The 22,826-nt window shown below is 38.6% G+C and overlaps 1 protein-coding gene across 5 annotated transcripts in view; it reads left to right on the forward strand.

Moving 5' to 3' along the window:
- The window catches only part of ROBO2 (roundabout guidance receptor 2), a 1,045,391-nt gene that overhangs the window by 983,369 nt on the left and 39,196 nt on the right, over nucleotides 1-22,826 (forward strand). For 3 of the 5 annotated variants that reach the window (XM_064726845.1, XM_064726837.1, XM_064726863.1), the window contains 6 exons: nucleotides 799-825; nucleotides 7,729-7,771; nucleotides 9,307-9,434; nucleotides 13,526-13,807; nucleotides 14,177-14,302; nucleotides 18,622-18,778. In XM_064726845.1, coding sequence (XP_064582915.1) covers nucleotides 799-825; nucleotides 7,729-7,771; nucleotides 9,307-9,434; nucleotides 13,526-13,807; nucleotides 14,177-14,302; nucleotides 18,622-18,778 — 763 coding nt within the window. The remainder of the gene's footprint in view (nucleotides 1-798; nucleotides 826-7,728; nucleotides 7,772-9,306; nucleotides 9,435-13,525; nucleotides 13,808-14,176; nucleotides 14,303-18,621; nucleotides 18,779-22,826) is intronic. The other 2 variants (XM_064726828.1, XM_064726854.1) reach the window with 1 other exon arrangement.

Raw genomic sequence — 22,826 nt, forward strand, 5'->3', positions numbered from 1 at the left:
GAGAGGAAGGAGAGACCAGTGGCTTTTGGTCTTTCTTGGTTTTTGTGGAACCTCACTTTGTGTCACCACATGATCTCTGTCATTCATAGGTTATGCTTTGTTCTAAGGTGGTTTTTTTTCTTTCATTCAATAGCAGCAACTTCTACTCACTCTCTGAGAGGTGGGGTGGTTTTCACTGAGAAATTAATATATATCTCAAACACTTATACATGAAATATTGTTCTAGATCCCAAGATTTTTTCATTCTAGAGACAGCTGTGCTGTTATTTCTCTTAGGAAGTAATCCTACCTAAAGCTTTGGACACGAGCTGAGACTAGACTTTTCTTAAAAAAGGAGGATTATTAGTCCTGTATGTGAGTTGGCATATTGGGATGAGGGAGAATTGAGAGCAGTCTAACTTGGAGAGCATAGCTGTAAATAATTATGAACAGCATGTCTTGTGCAACTCATTCCTTCTCACGGCATCTGCTGCATCTAAGTGTGATGTGAACATCGACTGCATCATGAAATTGTGGATAACAGATCATGCTTCAGAGCTCATCCTAATGTTTACAGCTTGGAGTACAGCATGTCCTCACAGAGACTCTTCAAATGTTACTGTCAAACTCCACTGCTCATCTTCCCAACCATCATTTCTCATTGGCTGCTGGCTGGTTGGTGCTTTAAACTCAGCTGTTGTGTCCTGCTTATGATATTCAACCCCACCTGAGTGATTTCCAGAGGAAACTCGTGCCCTGCAATTGGCTCTTTGTGTCAGGGTGTGTAACTCACAATGTGTTTGCTTTCTTGTTTTGCAGTTCAGTCCTTCACCTTCACCCCTGCAGGTACTGTCCATTAGTCTGTCTCTTACCTCACCGACACACCATTTCAAGCATTAGCTGTCAAAGTGTTTATGAACATGTGAGATATGAGGAATTAAAACCAAACACAAGAAGAAATACTCTAGCTGCCTGTCTCTGATAAAAATGTAGCCTTCATTCTCCTCTGGATTCCAGGGAAAAGTAAAATCTACCACCATCAATGTCTCTGTCACTATAAATCTGCATACTTAGCTCACCTAACTCTCTGAAATGCAGTTTTGAAAGTAATTTCAGGACCAGATGCTTGAACTAACTTAACATAAACAAGCATTATTCATATATAACTGAATTTTGATTTTAAAGCTTAAACAGTTTAGCAGATCCAAGTGGAGAAACGAAACTTTCTTCTACTTCAGCTCTCAATTATGTACATGAGATGTTTAGACCTTCAAGCAATGTAGTCATTAACTGACTTTACAGGGTTTTTGAAATTGAAATATTTGGGTTTTTTTCCTTACTACTTGGCTCAGAGCTGATATCCTATTTTTCTTATCTTTAAAAAGATAGCGTATGGTGGACTGTTATCATAAGCATGATTAAAGATATGTGAAGGATAAATGAAGAGGGGCTGAAATAGCAGATTGTTATTATAGCATAATATATTGAATAATTAGCACTTTATTCAACGTATGAATCGTCAGGAAAAATAGAGTATACAATTAATAATAATAATTACTACAAACAATTTTTTCTGCTCTCATACCTAATCTCAAGATTTAGAAACTCAAAAATAATTGTACCTCAGCATTACAGCAAGGAATGTAAGGATGACAAATTTAAAGGATGATAAATCTTGGTGTTTTCCAGCAGAAGCCTGTCAATTTTTTGGGTGTAGTTTGGCCCCTCAGTTGCCTTTACCAGAGCAGTCTCCTCATGCTCAGTAGCTGCTTTCTCTCTCTTGCTTGTCTTCAGCCACAGCTTGTGTTCAGCTTAGCAGGACAGAGCAGATGAGCGAAGGAGGTGCTGTGTGCCCCAGGAGCCCAGGACATTCTGAGGGAGAAACGTCCTTGTGGAAAAGCTCTGGGAGCTCAGGATTGCTCCCCTGGCTTCCAGGCAGGTTTGGTCAGGTTACTGCAAGCCATGGCACAGCACATCTCACCCTAAACACTTGACTGCCTTTTTTTGAGACGCAGCATAGGGTTTTTTTCCAAAACTAAATGATACATTTTTGCATTTGGTTCCTATGACTGTGCCTCTGTCAGCTGTCTTGAACTGTGGTGTGTTTTTGCTGTTCTGCTTGTGGCACGCATTGGCATGGCACAGGGCTGTGCTGGAGCCACAAGGTCTGAGCTGCTGATCCACATCTGCTGGGCAACTGGGATATATCAGAGGTACTGCCAAAAATGTTCCTTTTAAAAGCAGTTTTGACATCTTGTGGACTTTTTAGAACTATTCTGTTTCCTGGCTTTTACTAACTTCTGGAGGAATTGAGGACCTAAGTTCTCCAGTAATCAAATCCAAATTTTTTTTTAAATTTAAAAAAGTGCTTTCCTTATGAAAGAACATAGTGCATGTTTCCTATCTTTAGACTCCGAGTTCCATAAAAAACTTTGATAATTCTCTAATATTTGAATATGCCCTTGATAATATTGTTTAGAAATACATGCTTATGCTTTTGGAGGATTGACACTCACAACTGTATTTTGTTCCCTTCAAAGGTTTATGGTTTATAAATAGTTTGGGTTTAGATACAATTATTTAGACAGCGGTGTGTAGCTTTCAGAATCTCCTCAGAGACAGCTGTCAGTGAAGTTTTACTAAAGATTTATATGAATTTATACAAATAGATTTAGAAGGTACACATTTTTTGTTCTGACATCTGCTTTAAGTTCTTCCTTCAGAGAGTTGCAGAACATACAGATTTAACTGTGTGGTAGGGAATTGAATCTATTAGGTAGAGAAGTGAATCTATTAGTGTAACAATTATATACTTACTTCATTTCACACTCAGGAAAAAATCCCCTGTTATTTCTGATGTGAATATTTTTTTGTTTTATTTTTCTTCATTTGTATTTGCCTGTGTGTAGAACATAGAACACTGAAAATAGTTCTTTAAAAGTCCAAGTCCATGCAGTTTTTAAATTACTTGCTAAGAATGTTTTTTTGGGCCATTTGCAGATTATGGGTCATTCACTAGGACCACTTGTTATTTGTATCCTGTTATTAGGCTCCTGAGATGTACAATTCCTGCTTTGAGACTATACCACTGGAACATGTGTGGGAGAAGAACAAATTGCAAATGTCAGGCAGTTCGTGAAGATTTGTGTCAGGACAGAATAACTGATCGAGTTCAATACTTTCAGCTTTCTGTCTTTGTGAATATTTTCATGAGGTCTTATCAATGGCTCAGATGGTCACAAATAAAGCGACATTGATAATCACAGATAAATCTTTTTAGTTATTTTCAGTTGAACTGACTCCAGTAGTTACTGAGCCACAATTCTGTACATCACTCTTCTTCCACTTCCCTTTGCACCATGACTCGCCAGGCCTTGATTCTCAGTGATATTAGTAATACAAGATATAAAATTTAGCTAAGATTTTTGTTAGATTAGTGTTGGTAAGTAGTAATGTCACCATCTGTGCAAGGACTATGCATCTTTGTGACCATGACATGCTCTCAGCAAAGCCAAATCTGGCACAAGGACACTAAACACAACTGTCATCTCTTTTCAGCTATATCATGTAATATAAAGGACGGATTGGTCTCACTTTTGTGAGTTTGTGTGAAAGCTAAAGTACTGCTGCACTGTTTGGGTAGGGTATTTTTTGGGTTCGTTTGTTTGTTTGGGTTCTTTCTTTTGTTTTTTTTGTTTTGTTTTTCTTTATGCTTATCTTTCCTATGCCCTCAAACTTGTTGTGCCAGTACCCACTCACCAGAGTATTCAGGTGTTTTCAAGTGTCTAGGCCATCAGTTGTGCAAAAAAAAAGGAAATATGTATTTTAACCTATGAATAGGTAAGCTTATTTAGTGACTAGTGCTTCTTGGGATTAAAGATTTTTTGAAACCCAGTAAATAGAAAATGAATTAAAAATAGATAGAGAATCATGGAATGTTACACATATTATGTGCAACTCCTGAAACTGTTAAATGAGGATAAACTATGTGACAGAATCATCCAAAGGTAGACAGAAGATTTGATGGAATTTTTATGTGCTGATTATCTGTTCTGAGTTAATGCTTATTAAAAGAGGATTAATCTACATTCATATTTGAGGAACAGCTTATCAGTAAAAGGAATGAGACTTGGCTGGCAACATTAAAGTTTTCATTTGCAGTAGGAAAATGTGGCCTACTAGAGATAGGCATACAGAAAGCTTTCTAAAGCTTTCTAAAGCTTCCTTGCCTCAGAATGTCGACTTACTATACATTCATATTTTTCCAGTTCTGGCAGGCATGAAGATTAAGTTTAACCTTGTCAGATAATATTAGTAAATGGTTTTGGTACCTCCTTATATATTTAATAAAAAGCATGTGAAAAGCTCCTTAACAAATGCTGGTTTTCATACAAATATATACAATATAATTTCCTGAAATATTTATGCGTTTCAAATGCACTTTGGATTATATTTCTGCATTTTTGCAGTCCTTGAAGTATAGGCTGGTGGGGATTCCTTCAAAATCTCTCAATGCAGAGGTTATTTTTTCATCTTCTTTTGAAAACCAATCTCATCCCTGCAGGTCTTCAGCCTTTCTAAGAACATGTATCAGATGCAAAGACTGCTGAAAGAGCTTTTTTGCTTCCTTGGTGATAAAAAGCAAGGAAGATAGGTGGGTCAGTGATAGGGACATCCTTCCCTCCCTCCTCTTACATTGCCCCTTGAAATTGCTCTGCTGCTTTTTGAAGTGGAGACAGGATGAATAAAGCCAGCTGTCTGTGTGTTTTATTTTTACAGTGACATCTACAAGCCTGCATTGCATTAAGTATGCTCCTATTCAGGCGTTTAGACTTGTTTTGTAATTGCAGAAATCAAACTGCAGGAAAAAATGCTGACAAAATGTATGGCAGGAATGATAAACATAGTGCTTTTTTTGGCAGCCTGACCATATCTTCTGTTGTTAGCTGTCTTGCCTTTCACAACATTGATGCTAAAAAAAGACACCTTCACTATCCAGCCTCAGGTAGCCCATTTATGGATGCCGTCAGGAATATGGGGGGTTTTGTGGCGTCCCAGTTACGTGGCCACACTTCAAGAAGAATCTTGGCAAGTTTAGTTGATATTCCAAAGCATTTTACACCAAGAACATTAAATAAATAAAATGCTTTCTGGTTTATTTTTCCATTGAGATTATAACCATTGGTGTACAGTGTGAAGGGTAAACAGAAAAACTGTTTTCCTTCCTAGCTCCATACACATCACATCAACAAGACTGAGTCTTCCCTAGGAAAAACAATGCCACTACAAGCTGAACATTTCTTCTAAAGATGATGCATATGTTGGGAGGGTTTAAGATAACATAGGATATAAAAACAAACCAAACAAAACAGGAAACAGTTCCTACCACACAGAAGAAAAAAGAGCAAATTCTGTGATCCTTGTTTTTTCTCAGCAATCTCTTGTGCCACAGCCAACCTGCAGCAATTATGGCTCTAGCAAAGAGGTTTCTATGTCATGTCTTCTTGATGGAGCTCTCATGGCATGCCTGGGAGTTTTTCCATACCTGCCTATGCAGAAAATAAAATATGTCGGGCAAACATTGCTGCTAGTAATGGCAGCATGCAATAGCATTCAATCTCCTGCTAGTTCCTCAGTTTTAGCTTTGCTTTATAAAGGTACACACGGATATAAATATTGTATAGACCACAAATATTATTGGGGTTTTTTTTTCTTCATATGACATGCACATATATGAGGGGACAACAAAATTGCCTCAAAATAGTTTCTGGTAGATGATAGTCTAAACAAGAACATTAATCCAAGCAGTTTTCAGAAAATATATTTTATTGCAATTCCATTAGATCTGTAAACTTTATTTATAAAGGTTGTTATCAAAACAACAATCAAAGCCTTTGTTTCTCGTTTTCCTTATTTCTTGTCACTTTGGCAAATGCAGAAAGTTGGAGAAATCAGGTGTTAAGTTTGGAGGAGAGGAGGAGAAAGGAAACAGCATCTAATATACTGTTGACCAAGATACTTGGAAACAAAGCCAGGCAGTCCCCACATCTTTGCATAATCACATATGATATGCACAGCACTTCAGATTATTCACTTTTAAGCAATGAGTGGAAGTCATTTGACAGCCTGTTAGATACCACGTGAATGAAAGTAGCAGTGCCTCTAAAATTAATTATCCACAATGTTTTAGCATGTCTTGTTTTTCAAAGCAGACCTTTATTTAGTACTTTCCATACTTGCATTTTGATTTTCTTTCCATTAATTGGTTTGATTACACCCTTTCAAAATTCAGCTATTAACCATTGTGATGTGACATCTGACTGCAGTGATTTTCTGATATTGGTATTAGTCTGCTGTGCAGTGAAGGGTAATTAATCACCCTACTATTCTTCCAGCAGAGCTTCCAGAGGGGCCAGTTTTGTCCCCTTTGCTGAATGTACACTGTGAAATTACCCTAGGAGTTATAATAATAAAGTAACGAGGATTCTACAAGGTATCAGAAGAGTTTTCCCAGTGGCTTTATGTCATTACTTATTTTTTTTAATGAGCACAGAATTTCTATTGGCTGTGGTAATTTTTTCTGATTAGAATAGTGTGTAATCGAAAGCCTAATCCTGAGTTAGTGTAGTTTGGACTAATTCTTGGAAAATCTTGCAAATACTCTGTGAGCTATAATTTACTGATGGGACCACCTGTCTTACAAAGGCAAATAGTATTTCCAAATGAAGGTCTATTTTAAATTAAGCTGGTCACAACTCTTCCATTCTTCACTGAAATTCAAATCCTGATCCAGTCAGAGGCCTTTAAGGCTGCAGGTGTCCAGGACATTGGCATAATTTAATAGTCTGCCTTATCTATGCCTGGCAATAAATAATGGGATATTGCCACTGAGAACCAGAGTAGTCTGTTGGCCTTGATTCAAAATATTTTTTCAGTGTTTCAGAAAAGATCATCAAATGTTGTCAATCAGCATCTCACCAGTAATGTGGGTTTACATATATTGCCCTGAAATGTAATCCTGTTAATAGATAGATAAGGGAGAGGCTGGTTTTTGTCAAACACCCATGAAAGGAGAGATAAAAACAATTGTCTCCCTCTGATTATGTCCTTGGCATCCCCCATGGATGGAAGGCTGGAAACACTTTTTCTTCCCAGTGGCACTGGCTTGTGTGCATTTATGTGTGGGTGCTGGTTCTTAAACTGTACTCCTAATGGAAAAGGTGCAGCTGGATGTTTTTTTCCATCCCTTCAACTGTAATAGAGCTGCCACCTCTTTGTGTTTGTCCTGGGAAATGACATATTTGTGTGGTGACATTATATTACTGCATTACGACATGATGTTATTAACTCACTGCTGCAATGTCATTATGTACTGAAGCAGAGGCATGCCAAGAAAACAATTTGATCACATGGCTCAGACTGGCAATGCAAAGTCTGCATATGAAGGGGCCTGGGGTGGATTCAGGCCTTTTGCCCAGGTGGCTGCTTTGCCTTGCAAGGTGCAGAGCAATCAGTAATGTGCTGTCAATCAGCAATGTGCAGTGAAATCCTAAATGAACTGTAGCCCCAGTGTGCTTGAGCCTCTTCTTGTCACTTCTGGACTTTATTATGGGATGATGCCAAGAGACCTCCGACCTCGGACACTGAGCAGTTTGAATTGTTACTTTTAATTATTACTAATTGATTTTCCCCTGTCTTATATGTGTGTGTGTATGTTTGTTTGTTTTGTTTTTTCCAACCAAAAAACAGTCACCTTCCAAAGAGGAGATGGAGGACTAATGAGCAATGGAAGGTATGTTTCTTTGTATAAAGCTGTTTCCACTGTGTTTATTTTTAAAGTAAGGGATCTGAAAAATGCAATAGGTGATGCACTTGGGTCATAGCACATCATTGGGAAGACTGATAGCTCTAGGAGGAGTTAAGTAGCTTACCACGAGGTTTAATGACCTATCTGTTGTGCACTTTGGAAGAAACAAGCCCAGATGTTTCATATCTCCCAGATGTCCCGGAAGAAATGAGTAGTAAATATCAAAAAGAATGTGTTCATTTGTTACTGGGATGTTTATTGCATTAATTAGACATTAGCAAATGAAGTTGCTGTTGTTTAAGACTCCTTATTGGCTCCCCCTAAATTGCTGTGAGTGAACAATTACACTTAATCGATCACAAAATAAATGATTCATGGATGATGAATAGGCTGTAGATTGATAGGACTGGATTCCACAACTTTGGCTACTCAATTGAAATTGATAAAAGCTGATAACGGGCCCATATATCCTCATCTATTTTCCCTTTGCCAATATGGAGATTGTAATTAGGCCCTGGTAATAACTTCCAATCTCCTGTTTAATCAATATTTTAGCAAAAAGAGATTAGGCCTAATGAGAGCGAGTGGATGTGGCGAGAATGCGGCTGGGCCGTCTTATTGCCGTTGCCATAGGAACGGATGTTTCTCTTAGGGATTGTTCCAGGCAGGGTCTGGAATGCTCAGGGATGGGAGATGCTGCTCCAACTTCACCAGTGCTTTAATAACCCAGGGAAGCTTTTTGTTTTCATGTGGCAGGAAAGGGTGTGTGCAGCGAATTATTTGTTTCCCCTGCTGAACACGAACACAAACAGTCCACCTGCCTTGCTAAATTTGGGTTTATCCTGGGGTGAAAGAGGCACAGTGCCTCGTGGCCCAAATGTGCCTCCTCTTTCCCCATGCTCCCTGTTTAACACTGCTCTCAGAGTGGGAATTACAGGGATGTGAAAGCCGTGCAGCAGTGGCACACAGAGATAGCTGTGGACTTTCCATTAATCCTCCTCAAACCTGTGTGCCTCTAAACCATCCAAGAGTGCTCGAAGAAAGAGTTACCAGCCTGTAGATGACAGGCATGCATTTGGGATGCCAGGGAAGGAAGAAATAGTAGCCCAAAGTCCTGGAAATGGCTGATATGGAGCAATCAGTTTGAGTGATGGCTCCCTTGAGGTGGTAATTTATCATTCAGCCCTGGCGTAGGATCCCATGATGGTGCTGCCTAACTCCTGTTTCACACAGACAACGGAGTTCATTTGGATTCTGGCAGAGTCACGACGGATGCCTAGTCCCTCTTCTACTGACAAAGTTGATTTGTATATAACCTTAATTAACTGCTCAAGGTCTTTAAATCATCAAAGGCTATACAGTTGTAATTTGAAATAAATTAAAGTCTCCTAAAGTGTTAGTTACCTATGGTGTTAGAAGAATAGTAATATGCCCTTTTCCATCACTACTTATCTCACAGGTACTGTAATTTTATATGTATATATTTGTGTATATATCTCTTTTTTCTTATTCTGCTTCAGTCGACCAGGTCTGTTGAATGCCAGTGACCCCAGTTATCCTTGGCTTGCAGACTCTTGGCCTGCCACAAGTCTGCCAGTAAATAACAGCACTAGTGGACCCAATGATCTTGGGAATTTTGGTCGTGGAGGTAAGTTTCCTTTTATCAAGCCACCTGCTATTATAAAATATATAATTTTCCATTAGTTAACATACATGATGAATATAGTATAATATTTTTATCATTATAGTTCTTTCTATGTGTTTCTTTCTAGATTTGATTGAAATTTGACCTTAAAATGTTTCTTTCGCTTTATCTCTTTTTACTTTTTAAAAATGTAGGTCTGGTTTGTAATTTGCCCCTCAGTGGTAAGACAGGGTCTGCTTATGGTGTCAAGGGAAATGTGTTTGTGTCTCAACCTCCTTCCCTTTTTTGTGGAGATGAGCAGTGTGCCATGCAGGGCAGTATAGCCAGGGATGGAGGATGTCCATAAGAGCAGAGATGCAGGAAAGATGTTCCTTCAGCAGAAGGACACCAGAATATTGTTGCTGTCATCCTCTCCCTGCTGAGGGCCTGCTATCAGTCTCAACCATAATCTGTGAAGAAAACCTCAAAGATCTTAAGCAACTTTCTTTTTCATTGGAGGAAAAGATACGTAAAAGGGAACTATTTAGATCTCTTAGGGTTTTGTTTCCATTTTGACTTGAGAGAGCACCTTTAGGGGAGTGAGCTAAAGATGTATTGTTACAATGAGGAAGGAATCTTTAGAGGGCTTATTTCGTTTCAAACATTTAACTCAAATGGGAATTTTAGATGTAGGATTGGGATTTTTAAAAGCCATAATAATATTCACATCTCTCTGTTACTTCCTTGGTTTCTGTGATAACTCAGCTAATTCTGCATGCTGGTCAGACTCTGCTTCTGAAGACCATCCATCATACTGGTTGTACATTCCTATGAAAAGCCTCTTGCCTGTGGTTTGACTACTGTGACTTAAAATTACAACAAAACACACTAGATTTATATTCTGTATAAAAATGTTATAAAGTTCTTGTCAAAAATATTTAAGAGCAAGTAAAACTTTCGATAATATTTACAAGGCAACTGAATTTCTGCCAGCCTCTTTGTTGTGAATAACTTGAAAATAAAACCCTTCAGTACTTTTCCATCTTTTCTTAAGCCCACATAATACAGAAAAATTGCCATTTTCTTTTAGCATTTGGCTCTATACAACTGAAATTGGAAGCATTAGTTTTTAATTTTTGGCCTCAATATGCATGAGGCATAGGTCCAAATTCATGCAAGGGATGCAACAGTTACATTTTAAAATTCAGCAGCTTAATTCTACCCATGATCTTTACAGTTGAGCTGGAACTTTTATTGTGGGCGGTTTGGGATCACTTATCCCTATCTGTTTCAGAAGCTGAGATTAGATGTTTCTGCATTAAAGATGGATTGGAAGATTTTAACATGTAGAGATGGAATATTAACTATAGAGATGGAGCTTGGGCCTCTTTTACTGGTTGAAAGGTCTCTAAGAACATAAAAGTTCTGTAAGAATTTTAAAAAAGAGTTGGGTGACATCACTCACCCTGGAAACTCAGAAGCTGAGGCAGGCAGTCCTAAAATTTCCCTTAAGAGTGAGATCCACTGTCCTAGATGGGTATGTGAGAGCAAGCCTGTGAGTGGGAAGCACAGGTGAGAGGCTTGGAGTCATGCAAGGCACAAAATGGTGTTGCATCTCCAAGGCAGCAAGGAAGAGCTTCCCTGCACAAGTATTTCAGCACTGTTTCATTTATCTCAAGAGTTACAAACAAAAGTTGGATTTTGGAGAATTTTGGGGAAAGTTTCCAGTGGGAAGTGCATCTTCATCTTTGGTCTGAAATGTACAGTGTGGTGTTTTTGCTATGACAGCTTGCTGGAGAAATCACACTTGACTTTTACTCAGTGACTGTGGCACTTTGTAAAATCTCTGCTTAAGAGCTCTTTGAGTGCTTAAATGTATACATCTCACTGAGGTCAAAAAAGTAATCCATGCTTGTACTGAAAATTCCCAGAATGTCTGGAGAACCTCAGCTTATCAGTAAGGATGACTGAAAGTCCTTGGCTGGTGGGCAGCTATGCAACTTCCCTTTCAAGTGTGTACACAGGAATAGTTCTCATTTTTAAATGACTATATAGAGATGATACCTCTTCAGTTGCCAGAAATATGCACTAAAAGACAGATGTATGTCTGAGCACTTCAGTGATGAGCATTTTGCTAGTTTTTACTTCCTTGAGTCTTCAAATCCAACACAGACAGGTTGAGCTGGATTTACTTCACTTTATACATCAACAACAGAATTTATTTACTAAATTTCAAGGCATTATACTTTGATGGAACTGCTTGTAGAAAGGAGAAATATTCATATTGTGGATGAAATGCGAGAAAACTAGGACTGCATTTGTCTCTCATATCTCATGCTGTATTTGCACATAGATGCATTTTTTGTTTGTGTACTGCCCCTGGAAAGCACATTGCATATATGCAGGTAGGAACAACATGATTTTTAAATATGGGCTATAGTTTGCATTAATTGTAATTTTTTTTGTAATTGCAATTTATCTGCAGATATAAGTTAATACAATTAAGATCTTTTAAATAGTCGACTGTGCCCATTTCCCTTCTGTATGCAAAACCAGATCATGCTGATAGTTCCAAATTTAATCTCTCTTTCTGCAGTGTCTCTGCTGAGCATTTGCTATTACCATATTTATTTTTAATATTTTGTTGCTGCCCTGAGACTGAAGATGTTATTAGGGCCATGTTAAAATGTTCATTGTAGCACACCTGAATGCGAAACAAAATAGTTTTCTGATCTAAATGTTCATCCCAGGAAAAGAAAAAAGTGCTAAACCCCAAAAAACTGAAGCAAACAAAAAATACCAAATCAGTGTGAGGGGACCATGGTGTCACATCTCATTGCTGGATAAGTCTTTGAGACAGCGAGAGAACAAATGTATTCCCTGAGGTTGCACAAAACCCAAATCTGAGATTGGAACTGAGCTTAAACCCTTGACTAGGTGCAAGAATCATCTTTTCTTTTTGGGGCTTAAGGTACATAAAAATGGCTGTTATCCCTAGAATAGGATCTGAACATCCTCGCTATAGGAGTATGTATTATCTCAAGAATGATCTAACAGTTGGAACCTCTATCTGCCATCTGGCTGTAGAAAGAAAATGGCATATAAATGAAGGATTTTTTAAAGTACATTCTGGAATTGATTCAACTTTTCAGAGTCTAAATAAATTGTAAAAATAGTACCATTTGAGATATTGACTTCTGAGAGAGCAGGAAGGAGGGTTATCTGCTAAGCTGTGGTTCTCCTTGGGACATCATGTCAGTCATCATTAGATTCTTCACACTTCCCTCGTCTCAGTTTCTAGAGCTAGTATTCCACCAGCAAAGGTCACTTCAGTGTTTAGTAAGGAGAGAGACTGCCAATCTAACTGATTAAAGATACAAATTGCAGTGTGGGATAGGATTCAAAATATTGGGAAAACTCATCAGATATTTAGTTAAATATGCTGTAATGGTTTTTGGGTAAATATACTGGAGATTTTATGCAAGTTGTTCTCCATTATAAACATTGTTTTGCCATTTTGAGAGACTGATCACCTAAATCCCTTCAGAATGTCAAATTTTCTTTCATGTATCAGAAATAACTTTTTGTTTGTTGGGTTTTTCTTTTTTGAAAAGAAGGAATGTACTGGCTAATGTCAAAAAGAAAATTAGATAAGCTGATGCAAAAAGTTTCAAGGAAATCAAGGTGACGCCCTTAAAAAATTACTTCACGAGTTTTTCTACATAGTTGCTGGGCAAGTTCCCTCTGTGATTTGTAAATTCTCTCCTTTCATCATTTCCCTGAAGCCCAGACAGTTTCATTGGTTCTGACATAGAGTGAACAATTGAAAACATTCTTCAGTAGAGAAATATTCCAAACTTCACTTTCACAGTTGAAGGTATGAGGAAGGGAGAAAAAAAAAAAAGATGGTTTTAGGCAGCGAGACGTGAAGGACAAGTGGTAGAGCTGTCACAGCTGCTGATAGCTTGGCCATGGTTGTACATCATCTTCCCTTCGTTGGCTCATGGGCCTGTCTCAGCTGAAATGCAAACGTGCAAAATGACACGTTTATTTCTCGGCTTAAACCTTGGTACTTTCGGGCTTCCCGTGCCTCAGTGATTTGTTTTGTTCCACAGATGTGCTGCCACCAGTGCCAGGGCAAGGAGATAAAACTGCTACCATGCTTTCTGATGGAGCCATTTACAGCAGCATTGACTTCACCACCAAAACCAGTTACAACAGCTCCAGCCAAATAACCCAGGCTACGCCATATGCCACCACCCAGATCCTGCATTCCAACAGCATCCACGAGCTGGCCGTCGATTTACCAGACCCGCAGTGGAAAAGCTCAATTCAGCAAAAGAATGACCTCATGGGATTTGGTTACTCTCTCCCAGACCAAGGCAAAGGCAACAATGGTAATTACAGCTCTTATTTTCCAGAGCCTTTGGCTTTGTGTTCTGTTATCATCTGTGCATGAATTAGAAAATTCTTTTTAGCTCTGTGAGACACTGTTCACCTGAACTAATGCCTGCACACCTTGCATGTGTGCTGAACCTCACCTGATCACAAAATACATTGCACTGTGCTTTTAATGCTCTTTGTCCTGTGCTAGTCACCAAGCCATCTGTCTTCCATTAGACTAGGGTAGGTGTACCTTTAAAAATAACCAAGTTAAACCTTGCCCCCCCCCATCTGCCCCAACTCGCTAACTGCATGTGTCGCATGTGCTTGTGCTGTCGACTAATCCCACGATGCCACTGTGACCTCTGCCGTTTAACCCTTAGCCTTGCTTTACATCCCTGACTACCGGGTGGCTGAGGGACTGGCTAATAGATTGCCACACAACCAGTCACAGGATTTCAGCACCACCAGCTCCCACAACAGCTCCGAAAGGAGTGGCAGCCTCTCAGGTTGGTTCCATCGCCGTGCGCAGGGGAGCGAGGGACGGAGGGGTGTTGGCCAGCGGATCGCCAGGGAGGCAGAACACCTCCCAGGCACCAGTGGAGGATAGCCATGAGAGTTCCTGCCCATCAGCAAACAGTGCCACATAGGACTCTGCTGGAACAAAAAAGCCTTTTGCAGGACCTACTTGGAGATAACAGGAGAGTCCTTCCATGTGTGCGCTTGTCGGCGCAGCTGCCAGCCTTGTCACATCCTTTCCCTGACACAATCTGTGGAACAAATGTATTTCTGCATCCATCCTCAGTTTGTAGGTCTCCCCACACTGAACTTAATGAGGGGATTCTTATTTTTGTTGAGTTGTTAACACATACCCCATTTCCACAAGCTGTTCCTCAGTGAAGCAGGTTGGAAATACTTGTAGGGCCCTGAAAGGTGACTGGGGTTTCAACAAATTGTGCCAAGTTTGCATACAAACAGGATGTAAATTTTATGTTTGTGCTGCATGTTCTATTGGAAACATGATGCATTTTCATCAGATGAAAATGATCATAGTACATGTGGTTGTGTGTTATATCTGAGCACACCTTGTTTCTTGATTTCTTTGATTTTGCTTACTTGTTGCTTATGTTATGTATAGTTGTCTTTTTTTTTCTGTCAAGACAAAAACTGAAAAGGCAACAGTTAAGATGAAAATCTGTGATTTCAAGCAGCTGAAATATGAGAGCACTGAAATGATTTTTTGATATTTTTCAGAATATATCCACAGTTTTTTGAATTTCCGCTTTAAGCTGAAACAGTCCTCCCAGTAACTGACCAAACCTAGAAATAGCTTCTTTATGTCAATTTAAATGACTATTCAAACTGAACCTTGAGATAAGAAGCCTATTATCATTGGCCCATGACTCAAATAGCCAAATGTATTTGCAAGTCTTGTGTTCTGAATGGGTGGCATTAGCTGATTTCACTGAGACCAAAAAATAGGCTTATGGCATTGTCAGAGAGGTATCTGGAAGCTGAAATACTTCAAGAAAGCTTCTTGTTCCTTGCATGTGAGATATATTGACAAGTAGCTTAGGAAATCAGCTTGCTCCCCAGGCTGCATGAAAATGCAGAAATTGATGTGCTGAGGCACATATATGTCAGGTATCAGAGGGCAGTATCACACTTTAGATATGTTGACAGCTAAGGCTGCCTGAGAATTTTCTCAGAAAATAGGAAGTGTCACTGGAAAGTGCCCTTTTTGATCAAAGGCTGGACTTTGATCAAATATTTCAAATGCAACATATTCTGCGTAGTGTTTCTCAGCCAGAAGTGAATTTTCTGATGACACTAGGGAACTTTGGGATATAGTCAGTCATATGGCCAGGGCACTCTTGTTGTGACCAAGGCAGCTCACAGCTGGATGCCCCAGTGCTCAGATGAGTGCCAGATTATTGGACTGCAGAGTCAGTGTTTTGCTCTCCCTTGCCCACTAATTATGCCTTTGATACAGGATAATTATGTCTGTAATACTCAAGAAACTGGGGAAGACTTTCAAATAGTTTGATAATTAGAGCATCACTGGAGTCGGAGACCAGCTTTGATTATGTAGTCCCCATCAGGGTGAGCAGGGATTTGTTCTCTCAGTTCCTTGGTTAGTACTTTAGGTACTACTTATTATTCTGACTAAGTTTCTGCCTCTCTTACATGAATATCATGAGAATCCCTATCCCACTGTGGAATGGAAAACAGCTGAAACCTCAACTGCTTTATGAGGCAGGGAAATTTTGTAGCTATAGGTTGCACAGATTATATCTGTACTAGGATCAGCAGCCCAGCTGGCAAATACTTTCTCCAGTACCCGATTCACCTAGAGATTTAAACAATATAATTGAATTTCAGTGTGAAGAGACATTGAAGCATCAGGCTTTGTTGCTATGGGGAAACCAAGATTTGGTGCATCAGTTTTCAAACACAAATCAGGCTTTATGTGTTCGGTGTCTGTCCCACCAGTCTGACAGTGGAATAACTCTGTCCATGGGGACAGAAAAGAAATATTCTGCCCAACTGCACAGTGTAGGCTGCCTTCCTCTACCAGTAATGACCTTGGAGTTCTCTTCTTTCATTTCTTCATCTAAACAAGTCCCTTGTCTCTCTGCTTCACTCCTTCTAATATCTCCATTATCTCTAATTTCTCTCTTTGAGACTCCCAAAATCCAAGTGAGTCCCATATTAGCACTCCATGTGTCAACCTACATTTTACCAGTCTCCTAAGATCATCAAGATGCTGCACTTCTAAAATCTTCCTCTCCACCTCAACTAATCTCTAAGATGAAGTTGTTCTTTGCATTTCCCTTCTCTGTGTGTTCCTAGTTTAAATCCTCCTGCAACATAAAAATATCTGCATGTGCTTTTCTCCTAAAGCAGCCCCTCCTGCCCTAGTTCTTGTTGGTTCCTACTCCTGCTGACTTTTAAAAAATTTCTCCATGTCCCACAAACTAAAATTAACCTACTTTCTTTGCACTGTTCAGTGACCCCATTTCTAACTCCACTTTTTTAGCCTTACCTGTGCTTTGAAAGCTTCACTTTCCCTCCAGAAGGTTCATGTATTTGTTCCTCTATCTCCACTGTCACTGGGGTTTCTTTTCACTGGTTAAAATGTTCTTTCCCTTTTCATGAAAGCTGTCCTTTCTGCCAGGCTACAGACGGAAGGAAGAGCCTGTTTTCCATCCTAATAGAAGTAATATCAGCTCAGTTCACACATAGTGAATCACAGGATCTTGGCTGGACTTGCTGTAAATACTCCAAAACAAGGAAGGAAGAGCTTTGGTCTGGAATTGAGTAGTGGAAAGTCTCACTTCCAATGTGCTGCCAGCCAGGTCGATTAGAAATATTGCTGGGCTTGTTGCCTGTCTCTAGCAGGCAGAACAGGAGGTGAAAAGAGGAGTCTTGGCTACTTCTGAGTTACAGAATCACCTTTTTCTTCCCTCTCTATTTCTCCCTGTTTTCATCCAGCTGACATTTGGAGATAACAGAAGAAAGCCTGTGAGCCACCATCTAAAGGACAAAAAGTCCCATGATAGGGGCTTGTTTCTGTTGCTAGAATTGCACCTCCTTCTGTGTTTTTCTGTGCCCAAAGTTAAAGCCATGGCACAGAAGGCAGTGCTGCCAGTGCACATTGTGCCACCCTCCCTGGCCACTCAGTTGTGGCTTTCTTGATTCATTGGTTCATTTTTACATGAGGGTTTTTTGGCTGATCCTTATAAATCATCAAGAGACATCAGTGGGTAAGATGGATTAGACTGTGCTTTCTGCAGCAGGCCAGGGATGAGTGAGAGCAGCTGGGTACCCCACTGAAAAGGCATCTGACAAACCATTCCTCCACCCAAGAAAGAGTTTGAAAGCCACAACAAAGCTCCAAAAAATAGATGAGTCCCCAAGCAGTCAAGGGATTCGAAATGTTGAGCCATTCTTCCTCCTATTGAATTCCTGACAAGAAAAAGAAGTCAGGGAAAAATAAAAGAAGCAAACCAAGTGGGATGAGAGCTTTCTCTGTAAGATCACTCTCCCACAAATGGAAGTGTCTCAGCTGGAGAAGTGGATCCAAGGACAATAAGAGCAGAGGGTTTAACCAAAATGCATTGCTCGCTGCACTTCTGCCTTATCCATTAGAGCTGTATATCAGAAATAGAACCTCTTCTCCATAGTGGCACAAGACATTTGGATCCTGTGAAACAGTCACTCCTAAAATATTGCACATGACTTCCCACTCTTAAAAAAAACCCCAGAAATTAGGAAATTCCTAACAATAAAACCCAGTTTCTTTTTTTTTTTGACAATTTACTCTTATCTTGGAAGTTCTTGACTCCAATGACAGTTTTTTTGGATGGTGTCCTTAACCTCTGTGTTTTCCACAAAAAGTGATTATGCAAAACTGTGCTATAATCACAGTGGATTTCTGACATTTGCTATGTTTTATTATAATTTTATCTAAGAGTGAATTTAAGAAGTTATAAAGTGCACATGAATAAAACAGGAAACATATTTCTTATACAGGAAAACCTGTCTTTCCTTGTTTCTGCACTACTCTGGTACAAATGTACAGAGGTTTAAAAAGAAGTGTTTTTCAGTAAATATTCAGAATATTCCCCATTCCATTCTTTTATTACTTATAACCTTGTGACAGCATTAGCACATTGATGCTGATTCTGCTGACATATATAAATACATCTTCTTTTTTGGGGCATATGCTCTGGAATCAGAATTCTGTCAAAGAAATGTAAATAGCTGACCTTTTTTTTTCCACATTATGCCTCTAACATTTTCTTTTTCTTTTTTGGATTTGCAGGTGGCAAAGGAGGGAAAAAGAAGAAAAACAAAAATACTGCCAAGCCCCAGAAAAATAATGGTTCAACCTGGGCCAGTGTTCCCCTGCCACCCCCTCCTGTGCAGCCACTTCCAGGCACAGAGCTGGAGCACTATGGGGTGGATCAGCAAGAAGCAGGGTAAATTTTTTTTTTCTTTTTCTTTTGAAGAAAAATCTGTGATTTGCAGAAATGAGTCCTTTTCTATTTTTTTTTTTTTAATTTTGATAAGTGACAATATTATTCTGTTTTGTTAAAAAAAAAAAAAAAGAGAACAACTTATCCTGTAGACTGATTCAAGGCTGTGGAGGAGGAATGTTTGAATAGCTTCTCTGGATAGTGGCTGAAGATGGAAACAAAAGTGACCTTGCTTCATCACCATGTAGGGCTTCAGTGCTTTCTCATGCTGAGAAGTGTCTCACTTCACAGGTAGCTTAATTGAATTCTGGGATTGCATGCAGCTGATGGGACTCAGAGTGAGTAAGGATGACATAATCTGGCTCTGTGTATTTTTTCACTGCTTTGATGTTTAAAAATATTAGAGCCAACAGAACAAAAAAAACCCCACCAAATTGGATTAATTTTTGAAGATCAACCAATGGATAATAATCTTCTCATCGGCTTTTAGAAGAAATTTCACAGTTGAGGAAGGCATGCTAATTATAGGATTTTTTGTTATTATTCAAACAACTTTCAAGTATCTGGAACCTTCAACATAATTTTGCATAGCTCAAACTTGTTCTCAAGGACACAAAATCAGACAAGAAGTGCTAAAGAAAGGAAAGAGACATTTCCTACACAGACAACAGTTACGAATTGCTTTTTATAAAGTGTAATTATGTGATATACCAGGTTATCAAACTCTGGAGGTAAATCAGAGTATATAAAAACATAGTTTACTGTGGGTAGCTCTGTTGGAGTCTTTGAGAATCATTTTTCTGTCCGGGACAAATTTCTGTCTGTTTCAATACATGGATTAATCAATATTTCCCAAGGATGAAACATTTTTAAGAATACATTGTAATAGCTTTACTGAATAAAAATATTTCAACTGTTATCTCAATTATAAGGGGGAATTGATCATTACTACTTTCATAATTAAAGTTAGAAAAATTCCATATTGTTGCAGTTTATACCAACTCCTTTGACTCTTATAATGAGCAATAAATGACTGTATTAGTCAGTGAAGTTCTTCTTAAAATTAAGGCCCATTCAGGCTGTACAGTTAAAATTTCAAAGTAATGGAAAATTAATAACCTTACTGATTGTGAATGTTGTTTAAATCTCAAAACAAAAAGTTCATTTAATCATTGTCTTCTGTATTCTGTTATAAGAGGCTAAAATAAATTTTAACTTGTTTCATCGTATAATAATTTTGTCTTTATCAGTTTATATCCTTAAAACACATGTGCAACCATTTCACTAAAACTATTATGCAGCAGAAGGCGAACCACTTGGATTTTCTTCAGAACAATGAAGTAGCATTAAAGTTAAATGGAAATACCTTATAGAGGAATCCCTTGTGACACAGGGCTTGACTCCTCAGTTGCATAAAGCATCTGTAATTTAGCTGGAAGGAATGATGTTGGTCACCAAGACAACATTGGTTATTTAAGGAGAAGGTAATCACCAGCCTCCAGGTTCACAACCATCCAGACTTAGTTTTTTCCTCTGATTATGCTTTGAATTACTCTTCTCTGCTTTTTTAATGTCTCATTAGCAATGGTGGTAGCAAGACCTTGTAACATGCATTTCACCAAACACAGAAAAAAATCTGAAGGTTGGACTTAGAGTCTCAGTCTGGAGCTACAGTAATTTGCAACCACCTTTGATGAAGATGGAATCTGCAATGCCTGTACTTTCTGAGGATGCTTCCAATACTAATAATCCTTCTGTATTTAGGGGTTGGTCTTGTTTTTGATACTTGTTTATTTGATACTTATCTGTCTGTCTCTAGGAAAAGTTAAGGAAGTAGTATCTTTTACTTAAAAAAGTCCTTTCTAGTGAGTTCCAGGGAGGGAAACTTCATTTGTTGCAACAATGTGTGTAATGAAACACAGTTTTTACAGAATGGGCTCTGTATCTATCACTTTCATTTTATATTTTAAAGGAACAAATCTATTAATTTAATGGATTTAGGACTTTAATAGTAAAAGATTAACATAGAATAGAAGTGCTGACAGTACAATAAAACTTATTAGAAAAATAGAAGCTCATGTTTGTTAACCAGAACTTATTAGGGTCTTAATTATAATGAAATTGCAATCAGAGGTTGCTAATGAAGTTAAGGGACTTAGATTTCAATAAGTGTACTTGAAAAAGTGGCTTTTTTACCACATTAGATTTACTCAAAAAATGAAAAAGAACATGGATGTTACCAATAATCACTGTGGTGATAACAGATGTTTCTATAGCTGTATCACTTATGTGACCTGTAGTTACTATGTAGTCTGTTAGGTTTACTTGTTCCTTTTTTTTTTCTTTGTTGGTTTTGGAGGGTTGTTGTTTTTGGGGATTTTTGTTTTGTTTTGTTTTTCTCTAAAATGAAGGTTAAGGCTTGTGGCTTTGCAGATACCTTATGTTAAGAAGACAAAGGATCTTGTACCTGAAATCTTGACTCTCAATCTCCTGCTTTCCATTTCAAACAAAATTGGGGTAAAGGTACAGTACTTTTGCAGAATCTTTTCACTGAGCAACCTCTTTACTAAGAAACCTTTTTGCTACCAAGTTGAACATTTGGGGATTTGAAGTGAGTAGGGTCAGAAGGCGAGGACATCCAAAGCTCGTTTATTCATCATTGCAGAGTCACCAGGGAGTGACTTTTTCCCCTGTCCTTTTAAAGAAAAAGGCATTATAGCAAAGCATGAGGTTGAGAGAGCAAAAGGAAGCAAGAGATCTGTTTCACTGCACAGTTTTCACAGCTTGATTTAGGACGGTCCCTTCAGCCTTGGTTGCAAATGTCCTGAGTAAATATTGTTTGGAAGGACAAATTACAGCTGGTCATATCTTAATTGTTTGCTTAGGACGAATATGTATCATGTAACATTTTGTTAAATCTCTGTGTTATGAAAATGGTAATGATCAATCACTCAACCTCTCCTAGAGGCCAGATGTTAAGAAGCAGCCTTTATTTTCACTTCTGTGCTCATATGTGTTAGTATATCTTTTTATGGTTATATCTACACATACAGAGATTTAAATTTATGCAAGTGTGAATTACCAGATATATCTTCCATGGACTTTTGGATTACTGAGTCAGCTGTCCTGAATCTGTGTGTTTAAATGCAGACTGAAGACTTCTGAATAAGGAAAAAGTAGTTTAGTTAATTTAAGAAATCTTTGGGTTTTGCTGAAAGTAAATGTTCTGTTCATAATACAGGTTTTGCAACTTCTCCATCTCAGTGTTCCCAGCCTTTTCATAACCTGGCTTCACACTTGAGAAAATTGACAATAATTCATTTTTCTTTGGGAAATTGGTAAATCCTTCCTTCCAAATCAGAAGCTTTAAAGGAGTATTTTTAAGCCGGTTTGAGAAATTAACTCTATCATGCAATGCACTGCCTGCCTGCATTGCAGAAAAAAGGACCTTGTCAGCAGTCCTTGAAGGTGGAAAGAAGATAAAGTGACTTAGATGATGCTTGGGAAATGGCCTTTAGAGTGTGTGATGGTTTGACAGTGAAGGAGCTGTGAGAGCTTGTGGCTGTCTGGTTATGTTTTGAGGGGGAAAAAGAAAAGCAACTGTGTATCCTGAATTGTTTTGGAATACACTAGAAGTTAAGAAGAAATGTGTATTGATGCTCCAGGGACTGATGCCTGACTGGATGTTTTGAAGATGGAAAAAGTAGACAGTTGAGATTTGAGTGGTGTGATTGTCAGCAAAGCTGGATACAACTGAAGTTGTGTTCAGATAAGTGAATTACTCTGGGGAGGTAATGCACAGGGAATGGCCACAGTCACTAAGGCCTATCCACCTGGAATGATGCCAGAGTCTCTAAGGGACAGTATCCCAGGATGATACTGTCATACAACACTGAATTGAAAGATCCTCTCATGAGTGCAGAGACTGAAAAGAATTGACTTGCTGGCAAAACTTGTGTAAGAAGTGGTAATAAAATACAAAGCTTTTGTTTCTAGCCCTGATCAAATATAGCACCACTCCTTACACCTTTGGTATAAGGCAACAAAACCC

Source organism: Zonotrichia leucophrys, chromosome 1, assembly GCF_028769735.1.
Source record: "Zonotrichia leucophrys gambelii isolate GWCS_2022_RI chromosome 1, RI_Zleu_2.0, whole genome shotgun sequence".
Classification (NCBI taxonomy): Eukaryota; Metazoa; Chordata; class Aves; order Passeriformes; family Passerellidae; genus Zonotrichia; species Zonotrichia leucophrys.